This window comes from Gymnodraco acuticeps, unplaced genomic scaffold (assembly GCF_902827175.1).
Source record: "Gymnodraco acuticeps unplaced genomic scaffold, fGymAcu1.1, whole genome shotgun sequence".
NCBI lineage: Eukaryota > Metazoa > Chordata > Actinopteri > Perciformes > Bathydraconidae > Gymnodraco > Gymnodraco acuticeps.
The window spans coordinates 63,460-87,282 of NW_022990300.1; the positions used below are offsets into that span (position 1 = coordinate 63,460).

The window sequence follows — 23,823 nt, forward strand, 5'->3', positions numbered from 1 at the left end:
AACCAAACAAACATGGCCGCTTAGAGATCTGTGATATAAAGAGAAACTGGCTGCCTTTCAAACAGCAGTACTTTAAAGGGATAGTGGAAATGGAACCTCAAATAGTTTCGTTTTAACTTATATACAAGCATAATTACGTACCAAAACAATCACACCTGATTAAAAATATATAATAATTGCCTTACGCATGTTAGAAGCACTTTATTGCAGCTTCCCCGAAGTTTTTTAGAAACGAAATGTTTCTCAGCCTAACCGGAAGTGACGAAAACTTAGGAAGACGATACGATAACAAACCATGGCGTCTATGCAGAATGAACGTGGAAGGGCAAATATACCAGACAAAGAAGAAGGATTGTACGAGGTATCCAGTGATGATAGCGAGTCAGAAACATCCTCTCGGCTTTCCTACGAAAATGTCGTTTTAGGAACTGAATCTGAATCCGGTTCAGTAAGCGACGATGGTGACAACATTGAGCCAGACGATGGACCATTACGTCCTTATTTGTTCGAGCCCGAGCCCGAGGTGATGGTTCATGGCATGGGCAATGGCGAGGATGACCAGGACCAGGCGCCAGATGATGCACCCCTACGCACAAATAATCTTGACTGGTAGGTCCTAAGCATAGCTCACGCATCTTAAGATCACCTGTAGCCTTTACAAATATTAATCATTGTTAACCAGTTAAGGCCGAAGGTCCCCCCCAGTGGACCCCTCCCACCGTTTTTTTTCTCTCACATGTCTCAGGGCTTCTTAACATTTATGAAACTATTAATGTTTCATACCCTTTTAAAGGTAAGAAACTCCGCTAACTGACAATAAGAACAATTGTTAGCTAGAAAAAACACAAGAGTAATACCAAGCCTTTGAATTAGCATTGAGCGAAACAATGCTAACTAATGCTAACGCTTTTTTACACACAACACACGGTAGAAATGCCCTTATTACTATCTTAACTGCACAAACAAGATATACGATTTAAAGCTGAGACTCCACAGGTGTAATGTCATCACTGTAAGACCTCGAATTCCTGGAGCTATCAGCCAGAAAAGAGAAAGTAAACAACATCCGGTTCCAAAAATATTACAATAATTACGTCTTACCTTTTTTGATTTGTGATCAAAAGTTGTGTTCAACGGAATAAAAACGCATCTCAAGGTTAATCCAATGTCGTTGTGTCACGTATAATTTTTCTGTCGCACTACAGCCATACAAAACACATCTATTCACCATAATAAAGGTCGGCTATTCACATGCAAATGCTATTGAATGTCCGCCATTGTTTGTGCCCGTCTTCCTGAGCTCTCGTCATCACCCGAAGATTCCCGACGATTCCAGAAGTATTTCGTTTCATTGAGAGGGCGCAGTAAAATTGAAAATAAAATGAAACTAGGCGGATGAAATTTAAAAAAATTGTTTAATATGCTTCTTTTTAATAAAAATACATAAGTTAAACCCAAAATTCGCGGATTTCCACTATCCCTTTAATGAAAGCAGAAATACTAAAATCCTAAAATACTCCCTCACATGTAAAAGTCCTGAATATACAAAGTTACTTTAATAGAAGTATTATCAGCAAAATGTACTTCAAGTATCAAAAGTCATTAGATTTTTGTTTTTATATCAGTGTTAAATATTAGGTAGATTAATATAACTAAACTCCTACACATCATAGTGCTTTTTAATATGTAAAAAAGTAGCTCATTACTCTGAGTTTTTAATGTATTGAGGAGAGTTAAAAGTACTACGAAAATGTAGTCAAATAGAAATATAATGTAGCATAACAAGGTCAAGTATGTCATCTCAAATACATTACACCACTGCAAAACCCCAAATTCGTACTCAGTCAACATAAAGCATAAAAAAAGCTTGCTAAAAAATCCTCAAAGGGTGTGTACGGCATACTGCAGAGTCCACAAAAAAGGATATTTTACAGATATGTGAGTTTTGAGAGGTGTTTCAGGGGGGCTCAGGTGCCGCAGCGAGGCGGTGATAATGGGCTGTCTCTTTCTCTGTCAGAATAAAAACAACATCAGTCAGGGGGAAAAAAAACCTTACCTGCAACGTTGGCCACATCTGTGGTGCTGACGTTCTGACGGTTGGGGCTCACTTTGAAGGTCACTGCGGGCCCCACCACCCTGCAAAACAAACACACACACACACACATTAACACACACTCCAGAATAAAAACCCACTAGTGTCTGTTTTTTCCCTCAACACCCTAAAAACAAACTCTTAATTGTGATGTGATTCACAATATTAAAAAGGGACGGGACTTTTTAAAACGTTAGCCACATTAAAATTGAAACAAATAGTATATTTACTTGCACATCTCAAACCATTCTCTTGCACTATTTTATCTGTTTTATGTCCTATATATATATTCATGTTTCACTATGGGAGGAGCCTGTGACTTCAGTTTTTCATTGTCATATCTAGTACTACACTGTTGCTAATGTGCAAAAGACAATAAAGCCTTGAATCTTGAAATTGATCATGGTGTCATTTTTTTAAAGAGGATCTGTAACAAGAAAATGTATTTGTTAAGTTTTTAGAAATCAGATTGTAAGCAGGGACTTCAAAATGTAGTAGAGTAGAAGTAGAAAGCAGTAAGTAAAACATCTTAAATGTATACTTAAGTACAGCACTTGAGTATGCGTAAGACCTTCCTTTTAAACAAAGCCTATAGTCTATTTTATTGTATTTCTTTCATTTTGTTTTACTTGTATTTGTTGTAATTTGTACATTCTTATTTTGACATTTTACTATATTACCTTGTATATTTGACCATATATGTTGACATGGTCATTCCTGTTTGCTTATCTGTAAAGCCTCCTTTGACAAGTGTGCTTTTGTGATATTGGTCTTTTTAAATCAAATGTTATTTAATTATATTAAATGTAATTTTCTCCATTGCACTTCTGGTTATTTTGCAGACGGAGGGGGGGGGGGTCATTAAAGCAGTCATCAAAGCTCATCCAGACATGTCTTTAACCCCGTGGCGATCCTTTAGGCTGTTTCAATCCCATCACCACTGCGAGATAACCTCTTGAATCTCAATGTAATGCACCCGGCGGCATTTAAAGCATGCTGGGAAATGAAGAAATAGGGGGTCGGAGATGAGGGGGTTTTGGTCATCAACAAGAGGACGCTGTGAACGTGGTTTTCAGATTTCAAAAAGGCATTTCCAGCACCCTGAACACATTTACATTTTGATTCAACGTTTACTGATTGCACGTTGTCGTGATGGATGCAAATTGAGTACATGTACTTTCCGGCAGTGGCTCAGTCAGTAGGGGCTTGTACTGGGAGCCGTAGGGTCGCCGGTTCAAGTCCCCGACCAGACCTAAATATGGAGTGTGGACTTCTACTTGGAGAGGTCCCAGTTCACCTCCTGCTCTGCCGTGGTGCCCTTGAGCCAGGCACCGGACAATCCCCTTCCCCCCTCATTCCCATTGCTCCCCGGGCGCTGTGCAATAGCTGCCCACTGCCCAAAGCAGAGAACACATGTCACTGTGTGCTCTGCCTGGTGACCATTAAAGAGGGGTTCATCCCTCCGATTATATATACATTTACTCACATTCATGTACTCTACTTAATATGTACTTAAGAACACGTTTTCAGTACTTAAGATAAGATAAGATAGTACTTTATTGATCCCAATTTGGGAAATGTTTGTGTTGTAGCAGCATAAAAAGACATGGCATTGTACAATACAAATTAAAAAGACTAGAAATAAACAATAAAGTAGAAAATATACATTTACAAATGTGTTGGATAAAAAGGGGGAAAACACCTAAACATCTGCCCATATTTCTCTAGTTGTTGCTGCCCCACTTCCCTTAAAAGTGGTAGAAGTATTCAGATATGTAACCTTAAGGAAGTTATACCACAGTGCAGAAATACTCTGTTACAAGAGAAAGAGTAGTAGCAGCTAAAACGGCAGAAAAGAGAGACCAATGAGCAGAAATTGGACATTTTTCTCCATGATCATCCAACATCCATGCTAATAAAGCTTGAATTGAAACAGCGAGGCGGAGTCTGGGTGGTCGAGGCAGCGCGGGGTCTCTCAATGTGATTAACCTTTTGTTTTTGCTGCTGTAATTCAGAGTAGAGGCGCAGCGGGAAGATATATCACCGCGCACCGCTATAGGAAGTGGAACAACAGCAGGGTAAAATATGGGGACATCATTAAAGGAGCAGGTCCCATCCTGAAGCAGAGAGAAAGTTAATGTGTTCAGGGGCTCAGAAAAAGTTTTCGGTTTCAAGTTGATTTAAATAGTTGTATTGTTTTGAGGGGTTTGTGCCGGCTGTGGGGTCTTTGGGTTCAGGACAACAGGAACAAGGAGGCCCATTTTAAATTTAGGCTGAAGGAAAATAGGAATAATTAAAAGAGAAATACAAAAGAAATGAAAACGGTTAAACCCATTGCTTAGATTTCTATATTCAAACACTGCTATGTGTCTTTTTGAACTTTGCACAAGTTGTTTTAAATACATTTTTACATGTTTACGGTTAAACTTTTAATTAAGTATTGGATGATATTCGATGCTTCAAGGTCACGACGAGGGGAGCATGTGACATTTCGAGTTTTTAACATGACTGATTGCAATTAGCAGTTTAATGTATTCATGTTTCCAAAGTTAAAGGCGCCCTATTATGCTCATTTTTGTTTGGCCCCAAATGTTTTGCATTATTCCAGATTAGTAGAGGGATTACATGCTCTTTCACAAAATGATCTCTAATCCTCCGTCTAAAGTCGTCATGTCCTTGAGCTCGAACACAGCTGTCACTCACAGATCCTGAAAAGTTTACAAGATAACGCCAAAACATTTGTATTTTGTTTAAACTCGTTATGAAGCTCTGGATAGCGTATAGAAGTGTCCCATTGCACATATCTACATTCTGCTCATGATTGTGACGTTTCTGAATACAATTATTACAAAATAAACATGTTATCCTTTATCTAAATGTAAGATTTCTTTAAAAATATACAAGGTTACCAAACATCACATGAAAAAGGACATAATTAGCTCTTATGGAAATTGGGTTATATATTAAAAAAAACTAATATTTTCTGCATGTCGGGTCTGTGTGTTTTAGTTCTTGGACCTAGTTATCGGAAATGTGTGTGTGTGTGTGTGTGTGTGTGTGTGTGTGTGTGTGTGTGTGTGTGTGTGTGTGTGTGTGTGTGTGTGTGTGTGTGTGTGTGTGTGTGTGTGTGTGGTGTGTGTGAGAGAGAGAGAGCGAGTGTACGACGTTAGACGCAGGATTGGAGATCATTTTGAAAAAGAGTATCGCGGGAAGTCATATTTTATATTATGTGTGTGTGTGTGTGTGTGTGTGTGTGTGTGTGTGGTGTGTGTGTGTGTGTGTGTGGTGTGTGTGTGTGTGTGTGAGAGAGAGAGTGAGTGAGTGTGTGTGTGACTGACATTAGACGCAGTATTTGGAGATCATTTTGTAAAAGTGCAATGTTGGTAGAAATATGTAATAGTGTATGTGTGTGTCTGTGTGTGGGTGCGCGTGTGTGCGTGCGGGTGTGTGTGGGTGTGTGAGTGTGTGTGTGTGTGTGTGTGTGTGTGTGTGGGTGCGCGTGTGTGTGTGTGTGTGTGTGTGTGTGTGTGTGTGTGTGTGTGTGTGTGTGTGTGTGTGTGTTGTGTGTGTCATCATACTGTCATGTCCCTGCCTGTATTAAATCTATCCGAGTCCACCTTGGGACACATTTGCTCCCCTTTAGAGGCGCTCTCTCTCCTCCTAGTGGCGTCTCTTTGACACGACCTCTCAGACTCAGACATTACATCACCTCGACCCTCGTAAAGAGGAATCATGCAGTCTCTCCTCAGTGATGGTTACGCAACAGCCGTCATTATTCTGCAGCTACAGTCAGACGCTCTGCCAACCCTCCCACATAAAGCCTCACCCTCCACCTCTACACACACTCAAAACACACCCAAGGGCTTTTTAGATAAAAAGCGTTCAGCGTCAATTCTGGTTGAAGAAGTACTCAGATAGAAATGCTCTCATGTACCAAAAATACAACGTACCTGTCGTGGCAATAGACGGTATATGGTTGTGGCACATATGCAATTATTTAATATGATTATGGACACATTAATGTATTTTCAGCTGGGAAAAGGTGGAGTTAGTCTTATGACTTTGTTAAACTGCTGGTGGATATTTTAACCTATAATATCCGTCAATGTTTATTCAGCTAATAATCTGAATTTGTCATGGTTTTGGATTTTTGTTTTCACTTTCCACCTTTTTGTTTTGACATGTTTTCATCCTTGTGTCTGTCTGATCCTACTTCCTGTGTTTGACTTCCTGTCGTTAGTTTCCCTCCTGTGTCTGATTGTCTGATTGTGTTCACCTGTTGCCCTTGTGTTTCTGCCTCCCCTGCCAGCTGTGTCTTGTCCTGTGATTACCCTTCTTGTGTATATAAGCCACATCTCAATACCCCTCCTCGACTCCTCTCTTCCCCTCCTCCGGGACTTGACCCGGAAATCGATCAAGACACGCCATTTTGAAGGACGTCCCAATGCAAATGCACACGGAGGAGTCGAGGAGGGGTGAGGGAGGAGGGGTGCGGGAGGAGACGAAAGGGAGGATACATACGAGCAGACTACGCGGAAGTGTTTCCACTACTCGCGTATAAAAGCCTCGCCCCCACCTTCACAGCTGGTCCATTTCAACAGAGGAAAACCGAAGAAGATGAGTGGAAAAGCGTCACATAAATGTATAAGTGCTCACAGCTCCGTGGGAATTATTATGTGCAATTCATTTCTAAAAGGCTTCACATTACTATAATTATATTTTTATTTAAATGTAGGCTACATTTTACACCAAAACGGAACACAAAAGCAGGACCAACCACCATTGAATTCCTTGACTAACAAGAGAAAGATTCATTCACTTAAATATTTAACAACAAATGGGCCGGTTCTAAGGGGTTGATGAGATGAGAGGGGATACAGCTGTGCACATGTCATCATTAACAGACGACGTTTGAGTGAACGAGGCCATCCCAATTAATACCTGAGGACTCCTCTGTCCTCGCGTCACCTCCTCGTGTCTCTCGGTCGCATTTTACGGAGGCGGAGCTAAGACGCAAGGAAGGGACGCGAGTGAGGGAAAGGAGGAGTCGAGGAGGGGTATTGGGAAGAGGCTTTAGTCTTGTCTTCCCCTGTGCTCCATGTCTGTTCGTCGTCATTTCATGTCCCCGTCACCCATGCTTGTCCGTGTCTCCTGCCTGTTCCCGTCGTAAGTTTGTTCCTGTCTGTCGTGCTCCCCGGTTTTCTTTCTGGTAATTAGTTTCTTGGTTTTTCCTGCCTTTGGCTTTTGTTAATAAAGCTCGCTTTTTGTTACATTGCCTTTTTTAGTCCTTTTTTAAACTGCACTTGGGTCCCATTTTCCACACACCCTGACAGAATCTACAAAAACTCCCAGATACATTTGAGTAGAGGTATAAAGTATTAAAAATAGTCTTCTTGTGAACCCTGAAATGTTGTGTAGTTAATTGTTAAAGATATATAGTTTGGGTCCGTAGCATTTAGAAACTGTCGGAGGCCAACTCGCATATTCAGCTGATATTTAAATGCATTTACTTCAAATATCCCCCTTATTTAAAGCAGTATTTTGTACCCTACTCGCCAAATCATCAAGTTAGACACTTCGACAAATGTATTGGCAGAAGAGCGTTCATGTTCAAAGCCCCAACAGACTGGAATACTTGACCTGCTGCCATTAGATCTCTTGCATCATTGGGTTTATTTAAACATGCATTATCATCTCACTTTCAACTGGTCTGCACTTCTTATTGATGAAACTGATCTGCTCGACTGTCTCAATGTCTCAAAAATATATTACTTGAATTTGACTTAAAAGACTGTACGTGGTTTGTCTTGTTTGTCATGTTTTGCTTATGTCTGTAAGTTGTTGCTATTGTCGGGACCCCCTTGAAAACGAGATGATGCATCTCAAGGGGTTAATCTCAATAAATACAATTTCTATAATATTTGGGCAATTTGCACAATTAGCATTTAATATAACATGACAAATTCCTACAAACTGCCATCTTGGATCCTGACAGTGTTTTAATGAATTAAGCATTCTTAAAAAAAAAACACAAAAGCTCTCAATATGGTCCAAATCAGCCGGGCTCTTATTCAAATATCGTCCATATTCAGTTGGTGATTATGCTAATAAATGCAACTTATGCTAGGCGTGCAATTAGCCAAACGTATGCAAGTTACGGCCCGTCCACACTACAGCTTCGACAGCTTCAAAAACGGTTTCCAACGCGTCTGCCCATTCACTTTGAATGGGGTGACGTCACTTTTCGCCGAACTGCATTGTGGGAAGCAGAGCGGAGCTTTCCTGGCGTTTCAGGCTGCAAAAGTTGAGCAATGTTCAACTTTTGAAGCTTCTGAAGCTTTCGGTGGAAGCGTCAGCCAATCAAATCATATGCTAGTACAAGCTCTAGCCAATCAAACCGCTGCTTGTGTGTCCGGGGCGGGAGATTCATGTGATTGGTTGTTGGTCGAGCTTCAGACACGCTCAGCTCCAAGCTTTTTTTGAAGCTGTAGTGTGGACGGGCCGTTAGCGTCTTGAAGTTTCTAAATGCTCAGGCCTATACTTTTTATTTGTAACATACAACTTTTGGGAACATTTCTGGGTTCACAAGAGGACTATAGTCTGGAAAATAGACTATAAAGTAAAAATACTATCTTTTAAAGTACCTCAGTAACCGTCAGTATTATCTAATCGGTATCGAATTGTTCCAAAAGGATCTCTGTGGTGTGTGTGGGCTCACTTTTATGATTCATATGTTTCAGTGTGGATTTATGTTGCTGCAGGCTCTGACTCTGTTAAAAAAGGAAAGGTTTTTGCGGTGGATGAGGTTGAAGAGGTCGCTCTCTGCTCCGTTCAGGGACATGTATGTTGTAGTATGCTAATGTGGAGCTCCTGTGAGAGGTGGAAGGTGGAGGTGCCTGCGGTGTTGCTAACTGGAAAGTGGAGGGAGGTAAAAAGGGACTGAAGTGCAAGATTAATGTAAAGGAGGGACAATAATACTACTATGACTTTATACAGTACTTCCAGTTCAGTTTAGGCAGAGATGGCAAAAGTACACACAACCTTTACTCAGGTAGAAGTACAGATACTCGTGTTTTAAAATACTCTGGTAAAAGTAGAAGTACTGACTAAACTTCTTTACTCAAGTAAAAGTAAAGACTTTGAAATGTACTTAAGTAAAAAGTACCCATAACTAGCAGCTGCTTTAAAGAGTACCTGACCTCCCTTTATATTAATAGAACAATAATGTCATTGCTAGCTAATGAATGTTTCCATGCTGAACAACGGCAACATGACAACGTTTCCATTGGTCCCTCTTCTTTAGAGAAGACCAGGAAATGATGGATACACAGATCGTATTCAAATCAATAGGCACGCAATGACTCTAAAGAATAATGATCACGCATCAAACACACATTCAAACTAAAGGAACCAGCTGTTTGGGAAATGAGAGAAGTAGAAAGTACAAGTATTTGAGTTCAAAATGTAAGAAGTAGAAAGTACAGGTATTTGGGTTCAACATGTAAGAAGTAGAAAGTACAGGTATTTGAGTTCAACATGTAAGAAGTAGAAAGTACAGGTATTTGAGTTCAAAATGTAAGAAGTAGAAAGTACAGGTATTTGGGTTCAACATGTAAGAAGTAGAAAGTACAGGTATTTGAGTTCAACATGTAAGAAGTAGAAAGTACAGGTATTTGTGTTCAACATGTAAGAAGTAGAAAGTTCAGGTATTTGTGTTCAACATGTAAGAAGTAGAAAGTACAGGTATTTGGGTTCAACATGTAAGAAGTAGAAAGTACAGGTATTTGAGTTCAACATGTAAGAAGTAGAAAGTACAGGTATTTGTGTTCAACATGAGAGAAGTCAAAGTAAAAAGTCGTCACTATGTACATTTCAAAGCCCATACTTCTTTACTTTGACTTGAGTAAAGAAGTTTAGTCAGTACTTCTACTTTCACCAGAGTATTTTTAAACACGAGTATCTGTACTTCTACTTGAGTAAAGTATGCGTGTACTTTTGCCATCTCTAGGAATAAGCGTGGCGCCGCTGACAAATTGTCCAGGCGGCGCCCCCTGCTGGGCTTTCACTGCCTCGCAACAAAAGAGACCCGCAGCTCTCTCTCTCTTTCTCCATATCTCTGTCTCCCCCTCCTAGCTTTCTCTGCGTCCGATCCATGACCCTCCCCCCCACATCTCCCCCCCACATCTCCCCCCTCCTAATGTGCAGCTTTATCCTTTCATTCCCCAGAAAAAAGGAGAACAAAGCCAAAAGGTGCATTAGAACCGGAAAACAGCACAGGCCACCCAGAGACTCAAAACACAGCGAGGAGCAACGGGGGGGGGGGGAGAGAGAGAGACTGTGTGTGTGTGTGTGTGTGTGTGTGTGTGTGTGTGTGTGTGTGTGTGTGTGTGTGTGTGTGTGTGTGTGTGTGTGTGTGTGTGTGTATCACACGACCCAAAGCCACCCACCTGTCCACACACACATGAATGTACACCTACATTATTTCTGTGTTCAATTAAACCACACACACACACTTGTAGGACTTCACCATCCTTTCTTTGTTTTCCCGCAACATCTTATCCATGCTTGATAATTGCAATCCCACCTCTCACACACACACACACACACACACACCACACACACACACACACACACACACACACACACACACACACACACACACACACACACACACACACACACACACACACACACACACACACACACACACACACACACACACACACACACACACACACACACACACACACTTTGTGCTGATTATGCAACAGCTCCTCTCCTGTTCCTAAGTGCTATTGTTGCTCTGCAGGGTCAGGGATGAGTCTTGTTATTAATGCAAACATCTGACAGAATGTGAAATATGTCGTCCTCTCGGCTGAAGTGCAATCGTGTGGGCGTCACTAGATAGTGTTTTTCATTCAATTTAACAATGTAAAAAGTTACGAAAAGCCGCTGCAGAGCAACATCACTTTTTTGAGGACAAACAACTCAGAAAGGCTGTCATTGTCAAAAATCAATACTTGATAATAGCATCTAAACGCGCTGCACTCACAAGATAACAGATAAATAAACCAAAATGATTCTGCACAGATCTCTAATCACAGCCTAATAAATACCACAACATCCACACTGTCTGAGCCACTGTGTGTTCAGAGTGAGATGCTTTTGAGCTTTTTAAAGAATAAAGGGGAATATAACCAACGATTTTTTTATAGATAATTTGGATAAAACGACAGCCTTACTGAGTGTTTAGCAAACGTTTTGACTTGACGTGAGCATTTCTAATTACTGTGTGACCACTCATAAGAGATTATAACGTTAATGAGCCAGATTAAACTTTGTTTTACGGGACTATGCAATTATGCCACATCAAGGTGGAACGCTCTTCCCACAACTGTAAAGGAAAGTAAAACTATACTTACCTTCAAAACCTCTCTTAAAGAGCACCTTCGGGGGAGAGCATTGCAAAACTGGCCCCGGTAATGGTACAAATCTCAACCTGTCGTTCAATGGACAGCTTCCCCCCCCATCTATGTATATACTCGCATTTTAGACTCTGTTACTAACTGTATATCTGTAGACTTGGTATGTCTTAAATGTCCGGTTAGGATGTATTAGAACGAAATCTAAAATGAAAATTGTAAATAAGCAATCTGTATGTAAAAAACCACCTGTATGTAAATTGTAAATAAGCCATCTATATGTCTTATATGTCTTATATGTCTTAAATGACATGATGAATTGGAAATGGGGGACCCTGATGTAAACAAGACGAAAGTCTTTCTCTGGTCTGCATCCCCTTAACAATTGTATGTTTTGAGCTGTACTGTACTGTACCCAATATACAAGCTGTTAATAAACTGTTCAATCAATCAATCAAAACTACAGCTCAGCATACTTCATGAAGTTGATGTGTATTCTTACATGAATATTGCAATATTTTTGAAGTAATATAGTTAAACTTTCTTATTGTAATACACTTTGGATAAAATAAAGGACAAAAGGATGTAAAAGTATCAAATAGAGCACAAGAAGAACAAAAACCCCTTGATAATCCGCTAAAAATACAGATCTTTCGCTGGAATAATCCTCTGAGTTGACCACGAGTTGGGACTATTTAATCAAACTATTTCCAAGGAAGGGTTTTGACTTTGAAGTTAACTGTATCTCTTACGCCTAAATACAAAACTGCTCAAGGAGGAATTTGTAACTTCTGCTAAATCCCTTTCTTCTTGAGGTGCAGCTTCATCCTAATTGATGGAAGTGAAGGTCAAACATTGGAAAAAAGACTGAAGTTGCAAAACACATTTAGTTTCTGGTAGGTTTGACCCCTAAACTGCATAACATGTTTCTACCCGTGACCATAGAGGCCTGCACACTTAAATGTACACACACTATACACTATATATAAAGTCTGTGTACCGACTATTATCCCCTGCAGTGGTTGAAACTCACCCGTGGGGGAAATATAGCAACAACTCTACAGAGAGGAGGAGAGAGGTGATGAAAAAAATTGAGACCAACTTGGAAAAGAAGCAGACAGAGAGAAGTGAGGGAAAGAGAGGCAGAGTTCAGTCTCATTAATACGTGATTGCAACACGTCGATAACTCTCTATCCCCCCCAGGAGCAGAGAGTATGTTGACAGAATAAGAATAATCGTCCTTGTGTTTCTACTCTGTAAGGGCAATGTTTTATTTTCCTCACTTCGGATTCTAACTCTTTGTGCCATTGGAAAAATCTTTCTGTTTTGATCCCACCAGTGTGCCCTCTGGCCTTGCACACACACTACTGAAATACTCTCACATTCACTACTGAACACCTCACACACACACTACTGAAAAGTAAACCTCGCACACATACTACTGAAAATTAACCTCACACACACAACTGAAAATGTATCAGATGTGTTCAGTAGTGTGTGAGGTGCTCAGTAGTGAATGTGAAGGGATTTCAATAGTGTTTGTGTGAGGTTAATTTTCAGTTGCATGTATATGAGGTTCATTTTTAGTAGTAAGTGTGTGAGGTTTGCTTTTCAGTTGAGTATGTGTGTGAGGTGTTCAGTAGTGAATGTGCGAGTATTTCAGTAGTGTTTGTGCAAGGCCAGATGTTTTCAGTAGTGTGTGTGTGAGGTGAGTTTGAATGTTGGCCTACACGGCCCTTCATACGTTATTGATCCCAGCATGTAAACAAGGCATTGTTCATCTTCCACGAAGGGATATCTGAAGAGTTTCCAGTACGAGATGCTCGCCCTTCTAAAAAAATGTACCGCCCACATAAGCTTGAAGGTGCATTTGGTTGATGTCTGGAACGTAAAGCACGCCATAAACCGTATGAGTCATGTACTGACCTTTGCTCCTGCACTGTTTCTAGTCTGAGGATGTGTTTCAAAGTGATATTGTGATGAATTTAAAGTTTCAGAAGGACGTTATAATGTTTTTCTTAATTTTATTCATCTGTTTGGCCAACTGACAGCTGGCATGTCCTTAAGTTCTTCTCTATTAAAGGGCAAAGAGGGTTTTATAAGGACATTATAAGCATTTAAAATGGGTTTATCATTAACTTCAGGAGGAGCTTGAGTTGTGTGTGTACATTGTATTCTGGTTTATAGTAGCTTGTGTGGACCCACATCTGGAAACACACCCACATTGTGAGGACTCGCTTCAATTGGAAGCGAAAAAGGTGAAATGCTAAACCTTTTGGGTTTATTTTGAGGTATGTAAAGATAAGATATACGTTATTGATCCCAGCATGTAAACAAGGCATTGCTTACATGCTCATCTTCCACGCGGGGATATCTGAAGTTTCCAGTATGAGATGCTCGCCCTTTTAGAAAAAATGTACCGCCCACATGAGCTTGAAGGTGCATTTGGTTGATGTCTGGAACGTAAAGAACGCCAGAAACAGGATGAATCATGTACAGACCTTTGCTCCTGCACTGTTTATAGTGTGAGGATGTGTTTCAAAGTGATATTGTGATGAATATAAAGTTTTAGAAGGACGTTATAAAGTTTTTCTTAATTGTATTCAATTGTTTGGCCAACTGACAGCTGGCATGTCCATAACTGCTACTCTATTAAAGGGCAAACAGGGTTTTAGGAGGACATTATAAGCATTACAAATGGGTTTATTATTAGCTTCAGGAGGACCTGGAGTTGTGTGTGTGTACAGCATATGCTGGTTTATAGTATCTTGTGTGGACCCACATTTCGCATTGTGAGGACTCGCCCTCATTGGAGAGCAAAAAGGTGACATGCAACACTATTTCTGTTTATTTTGAGGTTTTTAAAGATAATATATACGTTATTGATGCCAGCATGTAAACAAGGCATTGTTCATCTACCAAGCGGGGATATCTGAAGAGTTTCCAGTACGAGATGCTCGCCCTTTTAGAAAAAATGTTCCGCCCACTTGAGCCTGAAGGTTTGTTAAGAACGCAAAGCGAACCATAAACTGGATGAATCATGTACTGACCTTTGCTCCTGCACTGTTTCTAGTCAGGATGTGTTTCAAAGTGATATTGCGATGCTTTTCAACGTTTTAGAAGGACATTATAAGCATCACAAATTTGTTTATTATTAGTTTCAGGAGCTGGAGTTTTGTGCGTGTACAGAATATGCTGGTTTATAGTAGCTTGTGTGGACCCACATCTCGCATTGTGAAGATTATATGTGAAATATATACTATGAAGGGCCAATAGAGTGGCGAAGTCCCTCCCCTTCCGGTGGACCTCCATGGGACCGTATTTCGAAAAAATTATGTACTGTAGTCAATGGAAAGAGAAAGATTATCTTTCGATCCCGTTTGAAATGTGCCACGAATTACACATATGATGTTTGTCAATTTAAAAGATAATTTTGCAAGTCAAACTAAAAAAAATGTGTCGTAAAACTGTGATGTAACACATTTGTTTGTGTGAAACGCTCAATGAACTACATATCTGGTCTCGCAGAACAACACACGTCACCAAGATGGCCGTCACTACTGTCTTGTCAACAAAACGATTGACTACCCTCACTATCACCACAATGAAACACGTCCAGAAGAATGTCATGCAAAGCTGCCTGCCTGCCTTCCTTTGATTCTCTCTGAACTGCCTGGTCTTTTTAATGTTTAATGTCAACCTTTTGTGCAGATAGCATGAAGTACAAAAGATCGGCGATCGGCGATGCTAGCGTTAGCATTTCTCCCCCGGGCTTAAATGGTGTATTATAGAATGATCACACCGGTGACAGTACTCTTCAAAGGGTTCACAAAATATGACTACTACTCTTACTGTTTAACATGTTGGGTTACTTAATGTAACTTCATATTAAGGCTAATAAAAATGACAAGGCTGTAATGCTAACTAACGTGCTAGCTACTAGCTAGGTAGCTAACTTGATCCAGCCACTGCTGGTCCTTTCATCAGACGGGAAGCGAAAGAACGAGCAAGACCCATTGCTGGTATGATTACAACCTGGTACAAAGCACACAGGCATCTTGTTAAAGTTATCTTATCTTAGCTGATCTTAGCTATCTCTTAGTTGAGGAAAACATTTTTTCTGTTTTCTATTCCTGTTCATGTGTCTTCTCGCAATTATCACTGGCCCCGTGTATCTCCTAATCGATATAACCGGCCTGCTCTCGTCTATCCCACGTGCTCCACTGAGATCCATCATCTAGTTTCAGGTGGCCTGTGGAACTGCCAGTCAGCTGTTCCTAAGGCTGACTTCATCTCTGGCTACACCTCCCTGTAGTCTCTGGATTTCCTTGCTCTCACTGAGACCTGGATTACTCCATCCAACACATCCACCCCAGCAGCTCTCTCCACTGCATATTCCTTCTCCCATACACCCAGACCCACTGGCAGAGGAGGTGGCACTGGTCTCCTGCTCTCTCCCAAATGGAGCTTTTCCCTCTTCAAGCTACCTAACTTTACTCCTTCCACCTTTGAGTTCCATGCCGTCACAGTAACCCATCCTATACAGTTAACCATTGTTGTTCTCTACCGTCCACCAGGCGCCTTGGGGGACTTCTTGGAGGAATTAGATCATCTCCTCTCACACATCCCTGAAACTGGCCCTCCCGCTGTACTTCTCGGAGACTTCAACCTCCAGATGGGGAAGATAGACGAACTAACATCTCTGTTAACCGCCTTTGCTTTCTCACTATCTCCGTCCCCACCGACTCATAAAGCTGGCAATGTCCTTGATCTCATATTCTCAAGGAACTGCGCTACTTCTAACCTCTCTGTAAACCCGCTCCACACATCCGATCACTTCTTCATTTCATTTTCTCTATCCCTTTCCAAACATAACAAACTAATCTCTTCCCATCCTACACTTGTCCGCCGTAACCTTCGCTCCCTCTCTCCCTCTACCTTTGCCTCGTCGGTGCTCTCAGCCCTCCCTTCCTCTGATTCGTTCCAACTACTGCCTCCAAACTCTGCTGCAGAAACTCTCCTCTCTACTCTCTCATCCACTCTGGACTCGCTCTGTCCTCTGACATCTCGGCAGGCTCGTCAGTCCCCTCCGGCTCCCTGGCTAAATGATGCACTGCGTGCTAATAGAACCGTCCTTAGGGCAGCAGAGCGGAAATGGTGGAAATCCAAACACCGTGACGACCTCCTAACCTATCAAGCTCTCCTCTCCTCTTTCTCTGCTTCGATCTCTCAGGCAAAAAGCACTTTCTTTCAAGATAAGATCCAATCTTCCTATTCCAATCCTAAAAAACTATTTTCCATCTTCTCCACCCTCTTGGACCCTCCAAAAGCTCCTCCCCCCCTCCTCACTTCTGTCAAGCGACTTTGTTACCCACTTTGAAAAAAAGGTTAATGATATTCGCTCTTCTTTTTCTGACTCACCTTTACTCACCGCTGGGTCACCAGACCCTCCTTCCACCAACACACTAACCTCCTTTTCCCCTCTCTCTCCAAGTGAGGTTCTTACCCTCATTACCTCTGCCCCGCCCTACCACCTGTCCTCTGGACCCTATCCCTTCAAACCTCCTTCAGACTATCGCTCCTGATATTCTACCGTTTCTCACCCATTTCATCAACACTTCTCTAACTTCTGGTCACTTTCCAAACAGTCTCAAGGAGGCAAGAGTAAAACCCTCTCCTAAAGAAACCCACTCTCAACCCGTCTGATGTTATAAACTACAGGCCTGTCTCTCTCCTCCCGTTCCTGTCTAAATCACTTGAACGCGCTGTCTTTAAAACAACTCTCCTGTTATCTCAATCAGAACAACCTTCTGGATCCGCACCAGTCTGGTTTCAAGGCAGGTCACTCCACAGAAACTGCTCTCATTGCTGTCACGGAGGAACTGCACACTGCCAAAACTGCATCCCTCTCCTCTGTCATCATCCTGTTGGACCTGTCTGCTGCATTCGACACGGTGAATCATCAGATCCTCCTTCGCACTCTCCAAAAACTTGGAGTTTCTGGCTCTGCACTTTCCCTCCTCACCTCATACCTGAAAGACCGTACCTACAGGGTGACTTGGAGAGGGTCTGAGTCCGACCCTTGTCAATTAACTACGGGGGTCCCTCAGGGCTCTGTTCTTGGTCCCCTCCTCTTCTCCTTGTACACAAACTCGCTCGGATCAGTCATTAGCCCGCATGGTTTTTCTTACCACTGCTACGCTGACGACACCCAATTAATTCTGTCCTTTCCCCGCTCAGAGACCCAGGTCGTCGCACGCATCTCTGCTTGTCTAGCTGACATCTCTCAGTGGATGTCTGCTCACCACCTCAAGCTCAACCTTGACAAGACTGAGCTGCTCTTCCTCCCGGGAAAAGATTGTCCAACTCTTGACCTGACAATCAACATCGGCACCTCAGTTGTTTCCCCGACTCAGACTGCAAGGAATCTGGGTGTGACCCTAGATAACAACCTGTCCTTCACTGCAAACATCGCTGCTACAACCCGCTGCTGCAGATACACGCTTTACAACATCAGGAAGATACGTCCCCAGCTGACTCAGAAAGCGACTCAGGTTCTGGTCCAGGCTCTCGTCATCTCACGCCTAGACTACTGCAACTCCCTCCTGGCTGGTCTACCTGCATGTGCCATCCGACCTCTGCAGCTCATCCAGAATGCAGCGGCTCGTCTGGTTTTCAACCTTCCTAAATTCTCCCACACCACTCCGCTCCTCCGCTCCCTTCACTGGCTTCCGGTAACTGCTAGAATCCACTTCAAGACACTGGTACTTGCTTACCGTGCTGCGAATGGATCTGGCCCTTCCTACATCCAGGACATGGTTAAACCGTACACCCCAGCGCGTGCACTACGCTCTGCATCAGCCAAACGACTCGTTGCGCCCTCGCTGCGAGGGGGACCCAAGTTCCCATCGGCGAAAACACGTGGGTTTGCTATCCTGGCTCCAAGATGGTGGAATGAGCTCCCCATTGACATCAGGACGGCAGATAGCTTGCACATCTTCCGGCGCAAACTGAAAACTCATCTCTTTCGACTCCACTTCGAGCGTTAGAACGATTAACGAAGCACTTTTATACCAATAAAGGACTGGATTACCTAAAGCCAGTTGAGTAGCACTTGAAATGTTTGGCTCTATGAAACCTGATATACTTATATGATTCTGTTTTCTTCAAGGTTGTGTCTTCCTGGTCGAATGTACTTATTGTAAGTCGCTTTGGACAAAAGCGTCAGCTAAATGCAATGTAATGTAATGCAATGTAACATGACTTACGCAACTCTGGGACGTGTAGTCTTTCGAGTTGCGTATTTTTCATAGTCTTATATTTCAACCGTTTTACGACAAACTGTGACTTTTTTTACATGGAAATTATTTTTTAAGATTGACAAACATCATATGTGTAATTCATGGCACAATTCAAACGGGATCGAAAGATAAGTTTTCTCTCTCCATTGACTTCAATACATTATTTTTCCGAAATAAGGTCCCATGGACCGGAAGTAGATGGGCCTGACTTCGCCACTCTATTACAGCTAACAACATATAGAAGTAGGATATTATTAACACATTTATTTTATTTGTTTTACTTTGTTTTGTATTATGGTTAGTCATTCTGATTTAAAGACATAGAGTAAGGCTGAAATCTTCCCTAGCAAAAAAGACATGTAACTCTTGTGTTACAAAGTGTTGGTGACCATGGGGTTGACGTGCAAATGTCCTCTGACTTTTGTCTTTTTAAGCAGTTGATCAAACTCATATCTGCTGAAGTGTGACCAATAAATAAAAACAGAAATACTTACGAGAGCTCGGCGAAGTCGGTCATCTGGATTTTAGCCATGTGAGCGAGGATCTCCATCAGGTGGAGGCCTTCGTCCGTCTGCAGCCCACTGATGAAGAGGAAGAGAAATTATAAATTAAACAAGACTCATCCCCAAGAGTAACACTGAGCAGAGGACAGATTAAATATGTTATGTTACTTCAGAATCAGAATCAAAATCCAGGGTATTGTCATGTACGTCTAGACATACCAGGAATTTGCTTTGTAGTAGTCGTAGGTCAAAGATATAATGATTATAAAAAGAAAATGTTAAAAAAATTAAGATTTAGTATTTACAAACAAATTAAAGACAAGTATTTACACTGCATTTAAATATACAAAAGAAAGAAAAAAAACGTATTACAATGAATATATGACAACTGAAGTGTATTATATTATATTTTAAAGTGGAGATCTGTGCAGAAATGTGCATAATATATTAATTGTGATACTTGCGCATTAGATTAGCTTACTTATCTTAGGTTACACTCTACTTTTCTAACAGGTAATGACTTGTAAGTGAATACATTTTTAAAGTAACTCTTCCAACCCTTGAACCACTGTTGGTCAAACTAGATTTTCTGCGTATTAGAAGTTACTAACAGCCCAGATTACAGACACAGTGTGAGGCAGTCCTCAAAGCAGCTGCTTCAGATCTGACTCCATGATCTCTGCAGATCCTACAGTATGGAGGGTTCGGATCTTTCTCACATAAAACAGCCTGTAACAGCAGGACAGAGCACAGCTTTGATACAATCTATTCAAAATCTCGTATACATGGTGCACGAATGAGACCTTAACCCGGAAATGAATCAGCATTTCAGCACTGTAGTAGTTATATTAGATGCCTGAAATAAACACAAGCTGAAGACATTTTACCATTTTGTTCTACAACATAAAATATGTCACTAAAAAGCTCACTGGTGAATGTCCGAAGCTTTTACGCGTCTTAAAAAGGGCGTTTGCTATCAAGTGGCTAGATTTAGGTGTAGCATTAGCTGACGGGTGTCTAGTTTGATCAACTATTCGAGAATACTGCTTCCTATCACTGAAGCAAACGTGTATTCAGGAGGAATACATGCCTTTATTGAAAGTACAAATACTACTTCATTGTTAACCTTACAGGGAAGTCATAGTCAGGTAAAGAAGAAGGTGAAGAAGTTGTATAAACTAGGAAAACTTTGGTAAATACAACAGTATTAACCTGTTAAGCCCCAAGCCTGTTTTTCAGGCCTCAGGCTCGAAAATGACATTCCCAGAACAAATTCACTTCTAAAAGGGGTAAATTCATAATCTTTTTTCTCAAAGCAATGATAAACCTTTGAGTTGGATGTAGAAAAGTCAGAATCAATTAGGGCTGTCCCGAATACCATTTTTCGGGCTCCGGATATTCGGTAGTAATCAGCAGCGAATATTCGGTGCGGAGAGATTTTTTTTTTTTTTAATACATTTTTTTTTTTTTTTTTTAAATGTCATAACACGCTCCGAGACACCTGACAACACGCTGTTAAGCAGAAGCGCAGAAAGAGCATACTATTACGATTTATATGTATTTATTGTCTCAGTACTCGCATACATTAAAACCACAGTCTATGATTAAAACTAAATGTGTCCTCTGCATTTAACCCAGCCGCAGTGCAGCGCTCTGGGACCAAATCTGGTTCCAAATTCCGTCTATATCGTTTTACAACCTGAAGATACAAAACACATATTTCTGTTATAACAACAATACTTTTAATAACATAGCCGTAACAGTAGGTCTAACAGTGTAATACTTGTTACCGATACAGTAAACAGTATTTAAATAAATGAATAACGAAAAATAAATGAACGAACTGTATGCCAATAATTGCCTTAGCCCCAGATGTTCCACATTGCTCCTATTATTTTCACTATTCGGATCAAATTGAAAAACTAATATAAAAAAACAATTCGCTTGCTTGCTTGCAACTATTTTCCAAGCAAAGTAAGTGCACGATTTTATCATGTGTAACGTTACTGTTTAAACGGCGGATAAAGCAGCTTCATCATGGCAACTTGACAACAACTAAGCTAAGCTAGGCTAGGCTACTACTTACAGCATCCGGTGACTTTTCAGAGTTGTTGTGCCACCGTGGTAGGCCCGTTTCTTGTCGCATATTTGGCACACTGCCTTCTTCTCACCGTCGTCCAATTTAAAATGGTCGCACACAGCTGAAGTCTTCTGCACTTTGTGTTCAGGTGTGTGAAACGAGGTGAAGCGAAGTGAAGCGTGCCGTTTGCGTTCGTGACTGTGAGTGAACGCGATGTCAGGAGCACAGGCTGAGATTGTATATATTTCCGCATTTTAACAGTGCAATTCAAAAGTATAAATATAGTATAAGAATATGGCAATTCGCCTTTATTGATAGCATACATTTAGGGGGGAACAAATTGAAAAAAAAATAAAAAAAACGAATATCCGAATAATGAAATTGAAACCCGAATAGTTGGCCAACGAACGAATATTCGAATAGTCGAATATTCGGGTACAGCCCTAGAATCAATATAGATGTTTTAATTTAATTTAATTATAGAGTCTGTCCAAAAAGAAAACATTACTTATAGTGAAAACCACCCATGAATGATGGGATAGTAGACTAAAAGCTTTATGAATCCAAACTATAACATATAATAAGTACCCTGTATCAAGATTGATGCAAAAAGTGACATTTTACCTTTTTAGAGAGATTTATCAACAAAAAAAAACGCATTTGAGTGTATTTGCCATTTCTCTGGAACCCATTGGTCGATTTTTGTGATTGACACCTCTTTTGAACCGTTAGAGCCAATAGAATCGAGGGGAAGTTCCACATACACACACGTTACCATTGAGTGGGAAGTGTGACGCGCAGCAAGTCGAAATCTATGTTATGCTCTGAAAACTCAAACTAGTAAATATGAAGATGGATTATCAGAAATCATTTCAAAGTGACACAGACACATTGGATTAACCTTCAGCAGCGCTTTTATCGTTTTAATGCCATTGAACCCGCGGGGGCATGGGGGCTTAACAGGTTAAAAAGAAGATGAGGAAGGGAGATCATGAATCTACAAATTAAGTTAGAGTGACAACATTTGCATCATCCTTTCAGTCTCTATTATACAAAACATATCCCATGTCCAAGAACATAATAACAACTCATCAGAGTTATATTTAAATTGCAATAGGATGGTTTGCAATATCCATCGTTTTTTTTCTCCAAATTGTGCAGCCCTAGTTTCTACCCCAAAATATAAATACTTCTTCCTCTGGCTTTTACCCATAATACCTGTGTGTATGTCAGTAGTTTTATACTCACTCTGTGAAAATGCATAATTTCCAGTCTCAAACATATAGTACATGAACTGAAGTGATTCAAACCATTTGAATGAAGTATTGAGCTACAGAGAAGTCTTTTTTTGGTGCAGATCCTCTTGTATGTCAGTAGTTGTATACTCACTCAGTGTCGGTGATGACGTATCCGAACACGTCCTCGTCGGCCTTCTTCCCGCCTTCTTCCTTGACGTCCAGCTGCAGTTCGGGGACTTGAAGTGTCTTTTTGTGCGGATCGTCATAAACCAGAGCAGCCGGAGGAGGCGCCACGTCTTTGATCCATCCGTGAACCTCCGACACTTCCTCCAACTGCTGAGCGGCGTCCTTCTTCTGCACCGTTACCCCCGCCTCGCTGGTGCGACTCTGGACGTTTTCCAGCCCCACCTGTCGTCCTCCGGGTGTTTCCATGTTCAAATTGTCCAGATTTCTGGCCGAGGGGGCGGAGCTAAAGGAGGATTTGTCCAGGTAGGCGAGGAGTTTGGTGAAGAGGTCAGGCTGGGGAAGAAGAGAGAGAAAACAAAGAAAGGACATTTGTGAATGAGATGATTAAAATATGCAAGGTTTTATTGTCCAGGCTTCTTCAACAATGCAACATAAATACTGTATAAGACAAAAACAATAAAATAGAAATAAAATGGTGTAAGTGACCAACGTGGAATTAAATGTGTACGAAGCAAATGTAAAATAGGATAAGATGAGAAGGTTTGTAGGCAACTGGAATTCAAAGTGTTTGTTATATCCAATTATACGGTATTGTATGCTTCAGTTGAATACTGGATTCTGATTGGTCAATTTGGTCATTTCAGAGGTTGTTCATTTTCGCTAATTGGTAAGGAGGACAGGATCTTTACAAAAGTCTCGACACATTTATGACAATTTGATTTAATTTGTTTTAAACACTCTCACAAGAACATGGAGTTCCTGCCAAATTCTCAGGACAGTTTCTTCACATTTTGTTCAGAAGCTGAATTTATTATGAGAACTGGAGGCTAATTTCCTGCAATAATGATCAGCCTTGTCTCTAAAATGTATGGTTTTTCTTAAACTAAATGAAACCTACCTTTTCCTCCATGTTCTGCTCCTCAGTATCTGTTTGGCGCTCTGTTAGGGGAAAGAGAGTCAACGTTTTAAGACATTTAAATAGTAATTAACTGATATTAATA

The 23,823-nt window shown here is 41.0% G+C and overlaps 1 protein-coding gene across 1 annotated transcript in view; it reads right to left on the reverse strand.

Annotated features, from left to right (window-relative positions):
- Positions 1 to 1,957: 1,957 nt before the first annotated feature.
- Positions 1,958 to 23,823, reverse strand: part of LOC117550270 (receptor-type tyrosine-protein phosphatase N2-like) — an 86,694-nt gene continuing 64,828 nt past the window's right edge. Inside the window, exons 9-13 of the mRNA XM_034222647.1 lie at positions 23,721 to 23,761; positions 22,788 to 23,155; positions 19,310 to 19,396; positions 2,057 to 2,136; positions 1,958 to 2,010 (exon numbers count right to left, since the gene is read on the reverse strand). Of these exons, the coding sequence (XP_034078538.1) occupies positions 1,958 to 2,010; positions 2,057 to 2,136; positions 19,310 to 19,396; positions 22,788 to 23,155; positions 23,721 to 23,761 (629 nt within the window). The remainder of the gene's footprint in view (positions 2,011 to 2,056; positions 2,137 to 19,309; positions 19,397 to 22,787; positions 23,156 to 23,720; positions 23,762 to 23,823) is intronic.